Genomic DNA, 18481 nt, shown 5'->3' with positions numbered 1-18481 from the left:
GTTACTAGAGGCTTCTGACAGCTACTTCCTGTCAGTGAACATCCTGGTATCCTGGCAACCAGTTGCCATTTGATGGAGCCCTGATCTCTTCCTCTGCATACATTCCAGGCAGGATGCTGGGTACAGAGTGACCTCAGAGGACTGAGATGGATAAAGCCAGCTATGGTGACACATGAAAGTTAAAGCTCTCAAGGGCCTTTCAAACTAGTGTCATTGAAAAGGAGATATCACATAAGCCACACTCTTACCAGAAACTTTGGGACTGTGGAATTGCTCACTGAGTACACAACAGGTTAGTGACTGATGTCAGGCCAGAAATTCTGCTTGCCTGTACCCTGTTATGCTGATGCCTCCTTCTTGTATGTTTGACAAATGTTTGCTGAGCAGTAAATGTAGGCAACTTCTCTACCATCTCATTTAAGTGAGACACAGATTTTTGTAATGAATAGGGCCCGCAGCAAACTTCACTTACGAAGCTGCGGCGTTACACAAGACCAGCATTTAGGAAAACCTTTGTTTTTAAAAGTAGACTATGGCAGCCTGTAGTGTTGTGTATGCCTGTTCTACAATGTGTGTGTATCTGTGTGTATGCATGCATGTATGTGTGTGTGTATGTCTCTCTCTGTGTATTTGTGTATGTATGTATGTATGTATGTATGTACATTTGTATATGTGTATGCTCTTCCACAATTCAATTTTCTTAGGCAGAGATGATAAGTTTTAGAAGATATGAATGACAAGGAGAAGTCATGCTTTGGGTCAGAAGAGTAAATCCTGGGGAAGAAACAATCAGTCTGAAATTTTGGAGACTCTGTGGTTTGCAAGGTTTCATATTTTCTGAGTGCCTCATAACTCATTATGCGAGGCTCCCAGATCTAACAGATAGATCAGTGTGGCTGGGCCCATGGAGGGTAAGGAGCTGTGGCTGGAAGCATGCAGGAAGAACTCATCCCTCTCACTGGGAAGAAGGGAAGCCTAGGGGATAGTGAAGATCCCTAAGGTAGAGACCCACCCCAGCCCAGGGTGGGATAATAGCCTGGAAGAGAGAGAATGCTTAAAAGAAGACTAGGATTGCTAAGCAGTTTCACTGTGGCTGTTTGAAGGTTTCCTTAAACTGGTGGTTGCAAGTCAGGGAAGAACCCATTCGTCTTTCTGCTAGCTTGCATCAGCCAGCCTCATCTTGCTGTTATGTGCAGTCTGGCCACAGAGCTGTCTTATAGGAAGCTGTGAGCAGCCCTGGGGGAGGCCCTGGGGAAAGGAGGGAAGAGTGTGCCTACTCTTTCTGTACACATCCCAGAGAAGTTTTTGTCATTTGCTATAATGAATTCTGTGCCTTCTTTCAAAAGGGCTTGTGAAATCTTTATCTGCTCTTTGGAACACAAGATTTTTAAAGGTCAATTTCTTTCTTGTCTCTTATCACGAGAAACGTGGTTTAGAGATAGTCTGGAGGGTGACCAGATTGTAGGGCTTTGTGTGAACGCTCCAGCCTCACAGTGGGAGATGGGGGGTAGGGGAAGAAGGAAGGACAGGGAGCTTTGTTCTCATTTTTCTTGAAATTTCTCCTGGGCTGCATCTGTCAATTTGGGCATCGCCACCCATGATTGTCTTTCAAGGTGCCAAGAGCCTCAGAAGAGATTATTATACACTGAAGCTACTTAGAAAAGCTTTATCAAAAAAGGATCTGACTGTTTAAATTCCAGTGGAGTTTTTATTCTGGCATCTTCTTTACAGATTTTATAGCTCCTGTCTGGCTCTCCTGCTGATCCACTGTGTGAGGCTTTATATCTTACTGCATTTCCTCTAGATTCGGTGCCCTTGTATGTAAATGTTTCTGCCTTCAAGTGTGTTGAGGGAGCAGTGAAATGATGCAGATGTAGACTTCCATTCTGTGAATATGTAACTGTTTAGGATACATTTCTTTCTCAAGGCCAGGTCCTACTCAATAGCCCAGGTTACCCTTGAACTTATCATCTTCTTGCCCCAGTCTCCCAATTATTGGTGTGGATCACCGTACCCAGCTTGGAAGACAGATTTTAATAAAGAAAATAATAATAGTCAAAATCCACCAATAACGGAAAGAATATGATACTTCCATGTGAAAGAAGGAGGGCACAATTTCAAGGAAAAATAGTCATACATAAATATATATGTTTTATGATAAACACGATGCCCTGTGATTTCCAGGGAGAAAGGATTAGGAAGAGTGCTGACACTTACAAATGACAAGCTGAGTAACTCACCCCAGGTCACATAGTCAGAAAGAGGAGCCCGGGGTCTGAATCCAGGGGATGGGATTCTCTGTGTTACATGGCCTAATCATAGGCACTTTAAAGTTATAGCCTGTAGTTCTTACTGTGACCCTGCAAGGGAGGCGAAATTCCCGCAGTTGACAGTCAGTCTGCATGGAGGGGTTACTGTTTCACTGTCTTTGAAGCTGGGGTGGGGGGTGGGGTGGGGTGAGGTGGGATGAATTCTCCTGGATGCTCAAGGTGCCATTTGAGAAGATGCTTGGGATAGCATTTCCTGCAGGGATTTGCATAGGGTAAGAGATGAGGAAGGTAGTCATTGTCAGCAACTGAGACCCCAGAGAAACTGATACTGAACTAGTGTCAGGGTCTCAGTGCTTGCCCCTCTGGGCCCTCTCAGCACCCAGGAAATCCGAGGCATTCGAGAGGCACTGAGCAACCCCACAGAGGCTCAGGAGACCAGCTGCTTCCTAGTCACATTCAGGGTGCTTTCTGCTTTTCAATTCAGAGAACCAACCAACCACACATGAAGACAAAGCAAACCAGTAGAACTGCTCCCAATTCCACCGTATGGGTAACTTTTTTTTTTTTTTTGTCTCATTGTCTCACAGATTAAAAACACTAAAATAGCATTCTTAATGAACCTTAGAATTTGAGTTGAATCTGAAAAAGATTGCTTTAAGCCTAGAAAGTTGGGGGGGGGGCAGGGGAAGAGGAAATGAGAATTCTCAGGTAGCTTGAGGAACCTTGGTGATTGACAAGGGAGCCAGGTCTGAGGTCTGGGTACAGCAAAAGGCTCTAATACAGCCCGGCCAGGCCTCAGAGACACTAGCAGACTGTTTTAGCCAGTGGCGTGTCTGGGTAGAATAGCAGCTAAGCTCTGTGTCCTTCTCCCAGGAGATGGTGAAGGACGTCAATACCATGATCCTAGCAATGTCACCCCATGACTCCACCATTGAGCTACACGCTGTCAAATGATACTGGAGCTCTCCTATGCTCCAGAAGCCTTTGTGACATTTTTTCAAAGCCTCTTCGGTTCTTGGTAAACAATCCCCACATTTTTTGGAGGAGAAGTCTGTGTGTGAGGAAGAAGCATCCTAGATGTATAAGGCCCCATGTCGCAGCTCGGCTGGAGCCTGGAGTCCTAGTCCGGGCCATGCGACTCTATGTGACTCCAATGAAATAAATGAGGTCACACGTCTGGGTTCCCAACTCCTTGTCTGCATGGCATACATGCAGAGGAGAAAAAGGAAGGAGATAAAGTTCCCTCTAGTCTAGACTCAACATTAAGCTCTGATAATTTTTCCTTCAAGCCCCTGAGTCATTTCAAGCACTCAGTGGGCCTCTTGCCCTTTTCCCTCTACCCTGAACTACTTTCTGGCATTATGCTGTGTCCCCTGCCTTGGCTGACATGAAGGTGACTATTTCATTTTGCTTCCATTAGACTTAGTCATTTGGATAACAATTTCTTCCAATCTAATTGTCTCTGCTTGGGCAAGGCCAAGAGATTAAAAGGCCAATGAAGATAATCTTGGGCCCTTCTAGTCCTATAGTTTATTTTATCCACGCTACCTTGCAAAGTAGAAATGCTCTGAACCTTCTGGACTTTCCCAGCAGATAGAAAGCCCACTGAACTTATAAACTTAGAGGCTTCCAAAGGAAGGGAAGACCTTTCTTCACAGTTGAGAACCAAATGCCAAAGACGTGTCCTCCCAACATGGCTGTATCTCCAGTCCTGATGACCTATGGGGGGAATTCTTCCTGGCACTGCATCTAATTTCCTTTTGGTCATTTGACAATATCAGCTGAATGCCTGGATGCTCTTCTGCAACAGCAGGAGCCCACAGTATCACAGACACCTCCCATGTCCTCTCTTTCTAGATTATGCACTTTGCAAGGGCAGAGAGTGTTAGATTTATTCTAAAGCCCTGGGAGCCAGGGCCTGAAGCAGTGCAGATGCTTGGTGAACATTTGTGGACCAAATGAACAAACTCACAGCACAGCTTTGTATGGCTTTGCCACAAAGTATGTACAAACTCATTTCAGACTATAATATGCCTTTTCAAAAACTATACATGTTCTTCTGCAATTGGGGATTTTCTGGTTGTTCTTTTTTGCTTTCTGCTGGCTCATTTCTCAGAGCAGCTGGAGAAGACTCCATTTCCCTAGGGTCTAGATCATTTCCTATAATATTGAAGCTTGGGCTACTGTGGGTCCAAGTTCTCTGGGAAAACTGTGGTTTTTCAGTGCTGCCTGTCTTTGAAGCATGGCAGCCAGGGTGTATAGTCTAGTGCTCTGTTTTATGGAGAGGAACAAGCAAGCCCTGGTTTGTAGCCTTGCATATGTGCATGTGGCGGGACTATGTGTTCTCTCAACATCGCCAAAACATTTTGTTACTTAGCTGCCCAGATGTTCCACAGCTGTTTGAAAGCTGGGCCAAGACCCTGGACTCTGGGGAAGGGAGTGATTTCCTGGTGGAGGTTTTCTCCTCTTTTCTTTTTTTTCCATGAATGTTACTGTTTATCACCGGCCTTGTAGCCGTACAGACAAAACAGCAGGATGCTAAGACTATCATACAGACAAGGGAGCCTGGCCTCTTTCCTACAGACAGAGCCTGATTGCTCCCTCTCACCTGAAGACAAGGATGCTCCATATCCTTACTCTTATTCTTCCCCCTGCCCTTTCCTGTGAGATCTCTTGAGAACAAAACACCCTTTCCTTCAATAAAATTCCTCCCTGCTCCAGCATCCCTCTTCCTGATAAATGTTTTCCTACTCCCACAGCTAACTCACAACCCCGCCACAGCACTTAGCATAATCCATTAACACTCAGCCTTGGGGTTTTCTCCGTTCTGTGAGCTTTTGAGCCTGGTGTAAGACATGGTCTTCCTCAAGAGACTAGTCGTATTTGGGGAGATGAAAGATGCCAAGTTTCAGTTGTGGGATTTCAGGAGGACACATCCCCCTGCTTAGAGATCAGGGCCCAACCACAAGGGCACCTTGTTCATAATTATTCTTAGTCCTGGTCTAGGGTTATCTGCGTGGCAGCCTTCTGGGTTGGGGCAGTGGACAGAATGACTGTAGGGTAGCTCAGATAAACATCAATGCTATACGGCAGCTGTTCTGAGATTCTAGAACCAATACAGTCAAGCGACCACAATTACACACTTAGCCTTTTGACCCTTATGAGGTTTGAGACTGTGGAGACATTCTAGGTAGGCAGTTTCCACAAAGCAGGATGCTGAGTTTCTAGTTTACCAATTTCTAACATTGTGTACTACATTAGGAAGTCTCTGGGTCTGAATCAGAAAGAACTGCTTAAATGTGTCAGCTGCTAGCATTAGAAAGAAAAGCGTTTTCGTTTTCATATCTGTCTTTTTTATTTTTCCAGTAACTCGCTGAGGTTGGAAGAACCAGAGTCTTCTAGGTGGGAATGTGGAGTTTGTTTTGATTGTCGTTATGCAAGTTTACATAGTAGAGAACTGAAAGCTAATTGTATGCCTGATATAAAGACTTGAATAACCTTCATGCACAAACTGCCTCATTTTATAATTGAGGAGAATAAGGCTCAGAGATGCCCAGTACCTATGGAGGCATGGGGACTTACAGCCAGAGTTGGAATCAACATGGGTTTTCACCCTGAGTTAACAATGTTCCGTAAGACTAACCCCTCTTTCCTTGGGCTTTGACCGCCCAACACTTGGAAAAAAAAAAAGCAAAGGCAGGTTGTATTATAAACCTATAGGGACAAGAATATGAGGGAAAAGTGTCCTTTGGTGTCCTTTGGAAGAGTCACCTCCAGAATCAAAGGCGAGACCTTGATCAAAGTAAGTGAACCTTCTCCCCTAGAGGAGAAACCTTCACAGTGTCTGGGATACAGAGGAGGGCTGCTTCTCCAAACCCTGGCCAGGTAACCATTCCACTAACGAGTTAACTGGACACTTCTCCGTGCCTTCTCTCCATTGCCAATAGATGCTAATCACCTTCACTTATTTTAATGAATCAAAATCCAGCAACTAGCAAGAGCACTCATTCCTTAGGCTACCCATGCAGTCTTCTGTACCCCAAGGTCCTCTCACTCTGGACATGGACATTGGTGTCCTGCTAACCCAGCAATGTCCACCCCTTTCTCTGAGTCCTATCCCTGGAGCTGCCCAGGGTCCACAGGTGCCAGAGCCCTACCTCCATCGTTGTCTTTGCTGTCTCCACAGGCCGTTTCCATGGATGTGTCACAGCCAGCTCCTCGCCAGCCCAGCTGGCAGACACAGTGCCACCCATTCAGGTCCAGGGTACATCTGCCATTCCCGTTGCACAAGCCAGGACAGCCCTCTGTAAGACAAAGCAGAGAGTCAAGGACCGGTGCCCAACAGTAACTGCTACCCTCTACACTCACACTGGATCTGCTTGTCTGTAAGATGCTATCAGTCTCGACAGCCTGGGAGGCAGGTACCATGAAGAACCCTCACTTTACAGAGAAGAATCTTCACTTTACAGAGAAGGCAACAGAGACTCAGAGAAATAAGGAGACTGACTTACTGAGGGTAAGGTCAGAAGTATTTGAAGCAGGTCTGGAGCCCTCACCATCTCCACCAACACCTCCCCCATTTCACAAGTGACCAGTATTTTGGAGCTGCAGTTAATGGATCAAGCCTGCCAGAATCTGTCCAGGGAGGCCTTCCATCCCTCCTTGATAGTGGCTCATTCTCCTGTGCTTGGTCACTTTGTCTCTTAGCCCACAACTCACAGAGATTCTCCAGCCTCTGCCTCTTAAGTGCTAGGATTAAAGGTGGGTGCCATCACAGTTGGGCTAGAGTTATACTTTTTCTTTCTTTCATTTTTTTTTTTTTCAGTTCTTGCAACTAGGTCAACAACTTTAGTGGACTTCAGGCTCTTTACTTATTTGGTCTTAATTTCTTCTAGACAACTATCTTTGCTTTGAGAAAACGGGCTTGAACCTTTTTATTACCATTGCGTTTATGCTATACTTTGAAAGGGGCTCTATATCAGAGAGCTCAGGGGACTGTCACGACATTGGAAAACTCCTGCTGGTCTCAAGTACAAAGGCAGGTCCACACAGGCTGCCCTGTTTGAAAACTGCTAGCCACCTGTCACGTGTTAAGCATCTTCTCTGGTCTAGCTACAGGCACAGAGATCAACAATGCCTCGCTGTATTCTTGAGGAGCGGGCATCCTACCAAAGGATAACAAAGTGCCTAGATGAGGGAACTAGACATGGTCATCGGAGAAGACACGGACGACCTAATCAGGAAGAATAGGACAATACTCGGACCGCACTACTTCTGCTGTGACCCCATGGTAAGGTGGCGACGTTTTAGTACTAGTCAAGTAGATCACAAGGTTTTAATTACAACCTTTGTAAGCCCTGCAGAATTTGTGGTAAAAAGGTGAAAAAAGTAGAAGGTCAAAGGTAAAAACCATTGTTGTACAAGACTCAGGACCTGAGTTTGATCTCAAGAACCTAGGGTACAAAGAAAAAACTGATTCTTAAAAATTGTCTTCTGACCCCCACATCTCTGTCTCATGGTATGTACCAGTCCTGCATGCTTTGATACACACACACACACACACACACACACACACACACACACACACACACGCTCACTAAAAAGGGAAGACATTTACGTTTAAGAAAATGTTCCGTTTCACAGCTCGTTTTAGCTTCTGTTCTTTCACCCAAACTCCTTTCCTTTCTGCTCCTTCGCTTGAACCCTTACCTTCCTAATGGCCAACCCTCTTTTCTGAGTTCATCAGCTACCAAACTGTGCCACCCCTGGCTTCCTTCTCTTCTGTGCTCCAGCCTGGTCTCCAGGGAAGGCATGCATGTGAAACAACTTTTTTTCAGCTAGAAAGTTTAGCTTATTTTACTATGATGAACAGCAAATGTCTATAAATTTGGCTGTAAACTAAATATTCTACCATGAAACCCGGCAGAATGAACCTGTTACCTCTTGTGGGGGGTGTTTTTCCTTTCCTTTCCTTTCCTTTCCTTTCCTTTCCTTTCCTTTCCTTTCCTTTCCTTGTTTTATTTATCTTTTTAAAAACAGAGTCTCATGTAGCTCGCAGTGACTTCATACTTGCTATCTATGCAGTTGGGGATGACCTTGATCTTCTGATCTTCCTAATTCTACCTCCCAAGTGCTGGGAGTACAGGGGTGTGAGGTATGTCCACTTTATGTAGTGGTGGCTATGGAGGCCCAAGCTTCATGTGTGCCAGGTGAGCCCTCTGTCAGCTGTGCTACCTATACCTATGACTCATTATTTTTTTAAAAGGGACAACAAATATGAATGTGGCTGTCTACCACAATGTGGCTCAAGGGCTTTTGATAGTTGACTCTTTTGTTTTGTTTTGTTTTGTTTTGTTTTGTTTTGTTTTTCGAGACAGGGTTTCTCTGTGTAGCCCTGGCTGTCCTGGAACTCACTCTGTAGACCAGGCTGGCCTTGAACTCAGAAATCCGCCTGCCTCTGCCTCCCAAGTGCTGGGATTAAAGGCGTGCGCCACCACCACCCGACTGATAGTTGACTCTTATTCTGACAGAAAACAAATATTTATGTCTACTCCAGCTGGTCAATGGAGCTGCCAACAAGTCAATACAGCCACAGTCCTGTCCTCTCAAGGGAAGAAACTCTGGGTGCCTGAGTTCTCAGAACTCAGTGATGATTACACAGAAAGTTTAGTAGTGCATATAGAGTATGGGGGCGGGGGGAGGCTACCAGAATGGCCATCTTCAAAACTGATCAAGAAGAAAACTGTAAAGCTGGGTTCCAGGAGTAGAGTGGGTGACATACAGGGTGACTGCTCTGAGCAAGCCACCATGATCAGTCACCCGGGGCGGTCTCAGCAGGCAGAGCCTCTCCTGGCCTTCACTTAGTCTCAATTAAATTTTTGTTCATCTGGCCAGGGACTGCTTTTAATTAAACCACTCACATCATGGTTAATCTTAGAAGAAAAGTGTGAAAGCTTTAAAAATATTAAGAGATTCTTTTATTTTTGCCATAAGATATAGCATCTCATAAGATGCAGAAAGGACTCTTTATTTGTGAGAGTGCAAGCTTAGGAGCCACACCAAAGGCCAGCTCTATGACTCAGTGGACACCGGATCCAGCCATGTTATTAACTTTTTAGAACCCCTATATTCCTTCTTATAGCATAGTGGCATTAGGGAACTCAGCATGATTGATAAGGTGTATGTGATGCACAAGCCTGGGAAGTGGTAGCAGAATTCTCCACGTACCCTCACCTTCTCTCTATATTGAGAAGTATGTTACTTAGGGTGCATGCTTTCCCAGGTTGCTACCATGACCACAGGTAGGGCTCACAGAAAGGCCAAATAGAAAATGGAGGCAGTTATTTGGATCAAACCCCACAAAATTTATTGTGCAAAGGCCCAAATATATAAAGAGTTTCAGCTTGTGAGCTTTAAGGAATTTGCTATGATCACAGGGTTATGCCACGGTAGCGCCAAAGCAGGTACATGCTGCTGAGTCTTAAGCAAAGTGTGTTCTAATAAAGCTTTAAGTACAAATGTGTGGTGAGGTGGACTTGGTCTGTGGGCTACGTAATTCTGATAGATGCCTCAAGACGCTGATGACAATGATAACTGCTATGTAAGTTAGAAAACGTTTCAATTCTTAGTCACATTGTGTATTAATCACCTTACTGAAGAGAATGACTTTTGTAGAGCGTTTTCCATCTTGACCTTGACACTCACTTCCCCCCATATTGCTATTATAGTCCGTCTCTTCCACAACACCTCTCTTGGGTTCTTCCGAATCCCTCTGGCTGCCTACTATACACACTCTGTGCTGCTCAGAGGTGCTCAGGGGAGAGGAGCTCTTAATATGGGACCCCAGGGACACTTCATTCACAGTCAGTTTCTTCACATGAACCAGCTTCCACCCTAAAGACCTTTGCTGTCTCTGTGGTTTCAGAGGGGCCTGGGAGAGCCTGTGGGTAGAGTAAAGTTCACTCTGACTCTACATCTGGCTTCTGGCGCCCATCACACCCCCATTAGCCAGCAGGAGAAAGCCTCCTCCAGGGTGACTTGCTGACTTTCTTAGAGCAATATACCTACCCTTTCCCATGGCAGAAGCTCATTAATTCTACAACCCTGGAGCTCATCAATAATTCAGAGCGCCTGAGCGACATTAACAATCCCCTATGGAAGGGCTCACACCAGGCGTTTGCTGGAGCCAAAATAATGTAGGTTTAAGATTTAGAGAAAGGGTAAGCTTTTCAAAAGAAACGATGCCCTTTAAGTGACAAGGGACCACTTCATCTCAATATCCCTCTTGCCAACATCAGGTATGGCCAGGAGCCTTTCAGAATCTTGCAGAGTAGCAAGCGGCTATGCAGCGTTCCTCCCACCTACCAAAGGCCCTTCTCCCTGTGTTCATCCTTTCTCACCCTTCTCATCTCTGCATTTGCCTCCCTGCACAAGATCAACATCTTTTCTCACCTAGACGATGTCACTCGTCTAACTGACTTTATTGTTCCGGATATTCTTCCCCAGTTAATTTTTAACAAAATGGCCTAATGGGATCCTTCCGAATCACAAATGTCTGCCATCCTGATCTTTAAACCATCAGTAGTTCTCTTCAAGCCCAAGTCAAATTCCACAATCTGCAAACCTCTGCCTAATTTGGTCAGATCTCTTTCCTAAGTGATTAGCCCTGATGATACTTGTTGGAAGTGAGTCCTCTTTCTGAGAGGATGTAGACACTTTGCAGAGAACCATTTCTGCTGTGGAACACTGACATTTCCTGGCAGTTTAGGAGGCCAGGCAACTGAACAGTGTTTACTTACTCTGAACCAATGCAATTGGAAAGTGAACAAAAGCTGGATTCTCATTGAACTGCAAAATACCTGCTCTGCTCTGATGAGTCTCAAGCAGGCTCATGTAGGTCTCTGAAGTGGATTTGAGAATCAGAATCAGCGCCCATTACCCTACAAGATTAGCCCAGTGGGGTTTGGTTCTTTCTCAAATTTTGCCAAGAAATACTTGTCTTTTAGAACAAGTTCTGATTCACTGACCTAAGCCAGATAAAGGTCTAATGGCATTATTTTCTGGACTAAAGATCAGAGCTGGTGGTTTGAGAAAGGATGTAAACTATCAGAAAGTCCAAAACATTGGCTTCACTGCATCCCAGAAGTGTAGTCTGGACTAGCCACTAAGCTCCCTCAATTTCAGCTTCCCTTTTCAACCAAATTGGAAACATTAAATTTGTTTCCTTTGAAAAAAAATTAACAGTACTCAAGACTCATGGTTGTAAAAAATAGGTCATTCAGTTGGGAGCAGCCCACTGAATAATAATCCCATTATGAAGTTTAGTCTACATTCGGATGGTGACAGTGCATTGAGTCCCAGGAGGACACTGGGATACATGTATTCCCTGCTGGTATGATTTTATTCTCGGCAAAGGCCAGTGTATTAACGTCAAGGAACCTTGCTTTGTACCCATTCAGTTTGGTCCTAGTAATACATTTGTTATATTGGCAAGGTTGACTCAGCTGAGAAGTATTTAGTCCATTATTGGTCCCTGTTGTTTGAATGTGAACTTTCCCCTATAGACTCATATGTTTGAACATGTGTTACCCAGATGTTTGGGAAGATGGTAGGACCTTTTGGAGATGGAAGCTCACTGGAGGAAAACGAACCACTGTTTTTTGGAGCCTGGTTCTACTTCCTGTCTGCTCTCTACTTCCTGACTGCTGATGTAATGTGGCTAGCTGCCTTATGCTCCTGCTGCCACAGTCCCACCATGACAGATAGCATCCTCTCAAACTCTTCCCAGAGAAAAACTCTTTTCCCTCTTAGGGTGCTTCTCATTAGGTGTTCAGTCATAGCAACAATAAAAGTAGTAATAAAGCCCAAACATTTTTCTTTATTTAAAAAAAAAAATGCTGGGGCTGAGAGATGGCTCAGCAGTTAAGAGCACTGACTGCTCTTCCAGAGGTCCTGAGTTCAATTCCCAGCAACCACATGGTGTCTCACAATCATCTGTAATGGGATCTGATGCCCTTTTCTGGTGTGTCTGAAGACAACTATAGTGTACTTGTGTAAATAAAATAAATAAATCTAAACAAAAAACAATAACAAAAAATGTTGTTCTCTCTTACAAAAGCCAATTTACCTTTTCCTATTACAATTTCAGAGGTTAACTCTAGCTCACAAATTCTTCCAAGTGAGGGGAAAGAATAAGAACACAGTAACAACATGGTGAAGCTTAATTCTACCAAGGGACATTCCCACCCATGTGGTAATCATTGCTTCACATCATCCTTGAGCTGATCCTGTGAGGCAGACCTGTCTCTATGTTCATTTTATAGATAAGTATGCAATTGTGAAGTGACCTGCCCAAAGTCACCCTGGCCATCAATGTGTGAGCTGGGATTCAAGATATGATTACAGAATACATGTCTCTAACCAACGAGCACATGTATTGTGCAAGGCGTTGCATTTAGACCCAAGGACTAAAATCTATGACATGATATTTCTCCTTGGGAAGAAATCTCTCTCTGAGCATTATTCTTACAGCTAGGGGTCTCTGTGGAGACTTAGATATCACCTAAGCCATGGAAGTGTTTCAAATATTACAAATTTTGTTGTCATTGGGGGATCCTCTTCAAAGAACAAACTTACCAAGGCCAGGCCTTCTCTGTAAAGGAAAATAGACAGCAAAAAGGCTGCAGCCTACTTCTTGTTTCCAGAGTCTGGCTTGTGTACCTAGCACACAGTGGGTGCTTCACATAGCACATAGTAGGTGCTCCACATGTGGCTTTTGAGTGAAGGAACACAACAGTAATGGAATGCAGTCCTCAATGTTGTCTTTACTTGCTCTTGAGCCTCTTCCTTTTTCAGGCCACCCAGGCTGGTTCCCAGTATCTGAATTCTGATGGGCCAGAGGCCATAAGGAATGGGTGGGGTGACATGAGATGGGGTGGAGAGGGTGAAAGGTATAGGGGGAGGGCACAGGAATGATGGAAGGATTACAACACAATGTCACAGACAGATCTAAATGACTTGGGCATAGAAGACATTCTAGGTCCATGACTCCATGACCCCACCCCACCCTCATTAAATAATGGATGCTGTGACAAAGCAGGGGTGTGGCAGCATGTAGACACACTGTCATGCTAATGGTGTGTATTTACATTTTATATGCACATTTCTTCTTTTATGCTCACACACAAACACAGACACAAGACAACAGGTAAATAGAGGAAGACCATACCTTTAACTACCCTATCCAGATAGTGAGCTTGGGAAATAAAAGACAGGACATTTAAGGTAGGACCAAGGAAGTGCAGAACTGCCTGCCATGTAACCATGCCAAGTGTTAAGGAGACACTAGGGGAGGGTGGGGAGTCAGGGTGGTGCCCAATGTTTGGGACAGGCCTCTGCCATGGTGGGAAAAACCAAACCAAAGACAAAATGACATGGGGTAGAAGGAAGGAGAGCAAGCACATTCTCCGTGAAGAGCCGAGAGGAATGGTCAAGTCATTCTGGGATCAAGGCATTTGGAAATATGATCATATAAATAGGAGATACGTGGAAGAGTGCAACAGAAGAAACAAGTCTGGGAGGCTGCACAAGTGGCCACAGTCCTGCTCTGTCAGGTTCACTAACATTCAAGGGGAAATCACAACTAAGTCTTTTGTCTATGCAGATCAATGGCCAACCTCCCTCAAGGGGAATCAGCTATAGTGACAAATTATCTGGGCAGACAAGTTCCTGAGAAATTAGAGGTTAGAGGAATACATATTCTGCATCATTTCTGATAGATACTATGGTCCTAGGTTGAGACTATGGTTGACTACATTGCTAGTTTATCTGTTTGACATTTTTAAATTATCTGGGAACAGACATGTCTATACAGACTCGAATGCAGAATGTTGGGTGTGCTAAGATGTACCCCTATTTCATCCATCTTATGAGGGATATAAGGCACAGGTCAATGGATGTCACTGTGAAAAGTAGGAAGAAGAAAGGGAAAACTGGCCACTTTTAAACTCAAAAGACAGAATGGTGTGCATGCTTGATTTTCTAATAGAGAGGCCATTTGAATTATATGACAATTTAAGGTCTCCTCTACTTTTGAGGATATGTGTCAAACATTGGTCTAATATATAAACCCAGTAGGCTCCCATCTCTAGTTTCACTATGCCTCTTTTTCCTGTGTTCTCATACAGGCCAGACAGAGAGGGAAGTCTTCTAAAGCAGCCAATGTCCACATGAGAATCAAAAGTCCCTAGATAGGACTGAACTATAATGGAGAAGCTTTATCTGGAAGCCATGATTGTGTAAACTATAAGGACATTTTTTCCTCACTTCAGAAAAATGATAGACAGGTACTATTGCTGTCTGTCTGTCTGTCTGTCTGTCTGTCATCTATTGATTTATCTATCAATTATGTATCTATTTACACCAAAACTACTGATAGGTGTGAGACTCTGTTCTTAGTTTATGTATCAATGCAGTAGTTGTTATGATGAAATATGCACGAGGAAGCTGCATAGCCAAGTGGAAAATTGGGAACAGGGGCTTTAACAGGGCCAGTATACTTCCTTTTGTTCTGAGAGGTGCTGCGGGGTCTGTTCAGCAGCAGGATATAAGAGGGTACTGTGAAGGAGAATGGCTTCTAAGCAGGAGTGAATACACAAAGCCATGAAATGGCAAACATGGGGACACCCAAATGAAAAAATGAAATATGGGGAGAGGCCATCTTAAAAACATCCAGGAGGTCTCTGGCCAAGACAGGAATGTCACTGGTTCTTGGTTCCTCTGTTGCTTTAGTTGTATACAAGCATCTAAATTTGCAAAGCAGTCTAAAATTTTGTAGACATCTCCTGTGGTGTTCCAGAGTTTTACTCTCAGAGAGCAAGGACATACAGGATGTCCTGGCTCTGGTGGATTTCTTCGCTTTCAGATATGCAAGAGCTCTTTCAGAAGGGACAGAATGTGTGACATGAGCTGTGATTTCCCTCCCCAAACGGCAAGGGTAAGTGAGTCCCCATCGCTGGGATCCACGTGACCATCACTGTGTAGCTCATACTGTGAGGGAGTTTTCTGAACAGAGAACATTCTTGATTGTCTTCAGACTCAATGGTGGCTACTGAGGATTATATATGTTCCACAGGATAATCTCCTGAAAGCCAGGGCTGACTTCAGATAGCTCTTTCTCTTGGAACGCCATTTCATTTTCAAAGACTGTAGAGTAATTCAGATCCTATTTAGTACAAATACTTTAATACCTTTTAAATATGCTGGCTAATTTCTCCCAAACACAGGTGGGAACAGAAGCCAGCAGAAGCAACTGAGACAGCTCAAGCTTCATTCGGAGTGTGGGTTTTCAGGAGATAAGTGTGGTCAATGAAAGTTTCAAATCCCGAGTCCACAAATCAAAAGGGGTTTCTTTGCTATGCCAACACCATAAATCACAATGAATCAAAAAGCCAAGTTCAAGAATTCTCGGAATGGAAAAAGACTTCCACCTTGGGCTATTGAGAATGGAAGTGACATCTGGGTTTTTGAAGTCCAATACTGTTTATTGAAAAGATAAGGGCAGTAGTCCGTACAGTAACTGCTTGAACATCTTGACATGAATGTTCTTGAACATTGCCATTTGAAATCTATGCTATTAAAGTGTTTAGAGAAGACGGTGGCAAGCCCATAAGTTTGTGTTGCGAAAGGTGGTTCAAGAGCTCATGGAATCTCTGTCTTTCCATTCAGGGTCTCAGGGTGTCAGGATAAAGGTGGCAGCAGCAGAAGCATTAGGTCTCTGGCATTTCTGGGACTCCAATGTGAAGATGGCATGGATCCACAGGGGTTTCTAAGGGTTTCCATTACAATGGTCCCTGGGAGACCAGAGCCTCTATCTAGGACAGTGGAGAACATGACCAGAGTTTTCTCCTTCTCATACCCCATGGATCCTGGCTTGACAATTAACACTTGCATCACTACTTCACAGGGCAGATAAAGTCGAGGTCACTCACTGCAGCAGGTGACAGGAAGGAGGCTAGAGCCACCTGAACTTCTTTCTGGCAGATACCAGCTACCAGTGTGATGTTCTTGTTAAGATCCAACAAATTCATCTTCTTTTTCTTCTTCTTCTTCTTCTTTTTTTTTTTTTTCTGGATGCAGGACTGATGGACGAATAGTCAGCAGTTCCCACCCTGAGATGACTCCACAAATATCATGTATTTTCTTCTACTTCCCCTCCACGACCACGAGTGCTGCCAGAGACACTCTGATAGCTCCAGGTGGATCCTTATGTGCACAGTTTCCCCTCTCTCCCTTTCCGGAAGGACTCAGGTCTTGTGAGCTTCTGAGGATGGGTAGCTCATCATACCTCCTGAGCAACTTCTGAGCCCTTTTTGAAGAACAGTGTGATTACGAAGGGAAATCTGAGAGCTACCATTTGAAAGTGGACAAAGATTCTGTGGTTTCCTTTAAAATTCCTCTTCACCGTAAAGTCTGGTTTCATTCACTTCAGGGGTTGCGTCATCAGCGTGTTATTTTGATCTTTATTCCCAAAGAGGCTGTTGTTTAAGATTCAGGGTTTATGTGATTGGACAGCTCTCCTGAAGTTCAGTAACTAATCCTGAGTGTCTGGCATCTCCCGCTATCACAGCTTTGGGGTCAAGGTTGGATTTTATAAATGAAATCAGAGGCTGGCATTTCCCACACATGTTTTGAGACTTCATAGATGAAGGGCACTGAGGTGAATAAAATGATCACCATAGAACTGATCCAAAATGTTAGTGTTTTCAGACAGGAAAAGAAATTAGGCACCTTCTTAAATTTAACAATAGTTTTCAGCTTTTCTAAAGAAATTGGAGATCAAGCCTTGGCTTTACAGGGACCCATAACATTCCTGGAGTAGACATCTAAAAGCGTAATTCTGATGACTGTGTGGACCCTACACTTGAGGAATAGAACCAAATCAGTCCATCTTACCTTAGCTTCTAGACTAGGAAAATGTAGTTCCCATATATGCAAATGAGTGGCACATTTGTACATGAAAGCATTAGTATGAAGAGGCCAAAGCAGAATTGAAGAATCCTTCTTCTTTTGGGGATGCTTTCAGGTGAGCCACTTCTGGCAATGATAGGCATGTTGTTCTATGGGTGGTAGAGGATAGAGCTGGAATTCTGTCATCGATGGTGATATCATCCAGTTACACACTCTGGATCCACTGAGAGGAAAACTGCCCTCAAACAACAGTATAGTTTTTCCATGGCAATTTCACCAGAGACCTGCCCTCTTGGTTCTAGGAGTGGGTGATTCCTCAACAGAAGGCATGGGAGGGGGTTGTGTGTAGAGCAGTCTTACAATAATTAAAAAAATATATTGCCATTGGCACATTTCTTCTTCGGAAAGCCAACTTCTTTCGAGATAAAATAAGCAGCTTCCTTGAAAGACAAGGGAGACCAAATTCTCTAAAGGACAGCATGTCAGGTCTACTCTGGAAAGTGTCATCTGGGTAAAAGGGTTCTCCTGGTGGACTTAGCTTAGGGAGCCCAGAGTTATCTTGGTCTTCAAGAGCTTCCTTCCTGCATGCTGTAAGGGAAAGTTACTTCTTCCTGTTTATGGAGGGCAGCAGTGTGTAAGCAAGTAGACCCTGACTTTCACTTCCACTACTCAGTGTCAAGGTACTAGCTTCTCTGGGTTAGGAGAGAACAGGGTTGCAGCTGCAGGATAAGACCCACCCTGGCACAGTGAACTGAAGACAAGAAAAAACTGATGCTTGGCATCTCTAACTTCTTACATCAGCTCCCTCTGTCCCCCACGTGATGCTCACTGGAGATCATTTGAAACAGGATTTCTTCTTACCACTTCAATGGGGGAAGGGGAAAGACCCATCATTGTCTCTCTAACTTGAACCTCCATCCCCTTCTATCATACAAGGTTACCGACATGTTCCTTCAGCATGAGGGGGTTGAGTTTCTCACAGGGATGCAGCTGGCCACAGCAGAGACCCAATAAAAGGAGGGAGCCATGCAGGGAAATTACACAAGGACAAAGGGAATGCCCATCACACAATGAACAATAGAATTTCAAGCCCAAGGTCCTTTCATCTGAGCCACTGTGACTAGCCCATGACCTCTTCTGTGTCCTCTGACATTTGTTCTCTTTTTGATATTTATGACTGTCCATCTTCCTCTTCTGCTATGCAAGTTTACCTCTTATCTAGAGAGAAAAACTATCTGGAACCA

The 18481-nt window shown here is 44.2% G+C and overlaps 1 protein-coding gene across 17 annotated transcripts in view; it reads right to left on the bottom strand.

Annotated features, from left to right (window-relative positions):
- Tenm4 (teneurin transmembrane protein 4) overlaps positions 1-18481 on the bottom strand; it is a 1520543-nt gene that overhangs the window by 91027 nt on the left and 1411035 nt on the right. For 14 of the 17 annotated variants that reach the window (XM_076938042.1, XM_076938101.1, XM_076938085.1 and 11 more), the window contains 2 exons: positions 13498-13524; positions 6428-6574 (listed from right to left, as the gene is read on the bottom strand). In XM_076938042.1, the coding sequence (XP_076794157.1) occupies positions 6428-6574; positions 13498-13524 (174 nt within the window). The remainder of the gene's footprint in view (positions 1-6427; positions 6575-13497; positions 13525-18481) is intronic. The other 3 variants (XM_034494190.2, XM_076938073.1, XM_076938080.1) reach the window with 1 other exon arrangement.

The sequence above is a fragment of the Arvicanthis niloticus genome, chromosome 1, assembly GCF_011762505.2.
Source record: "Arvicanthis niloticus isolate mArvNil1 chromosome 1, mArvNil1.pat.X, whole genome shotgun sequence".
NCBI lineage: Eukaryota > Metazoa > Chordata > Mammalia > Rodentia > Muridae > Arvicanthis > Arvicanthis niloticus.
The sequence above is the reverse complement of the archived record's forward strand: the minus strand, read 5'-3'. Positions and strand labels throughout refer to the sequence as shown.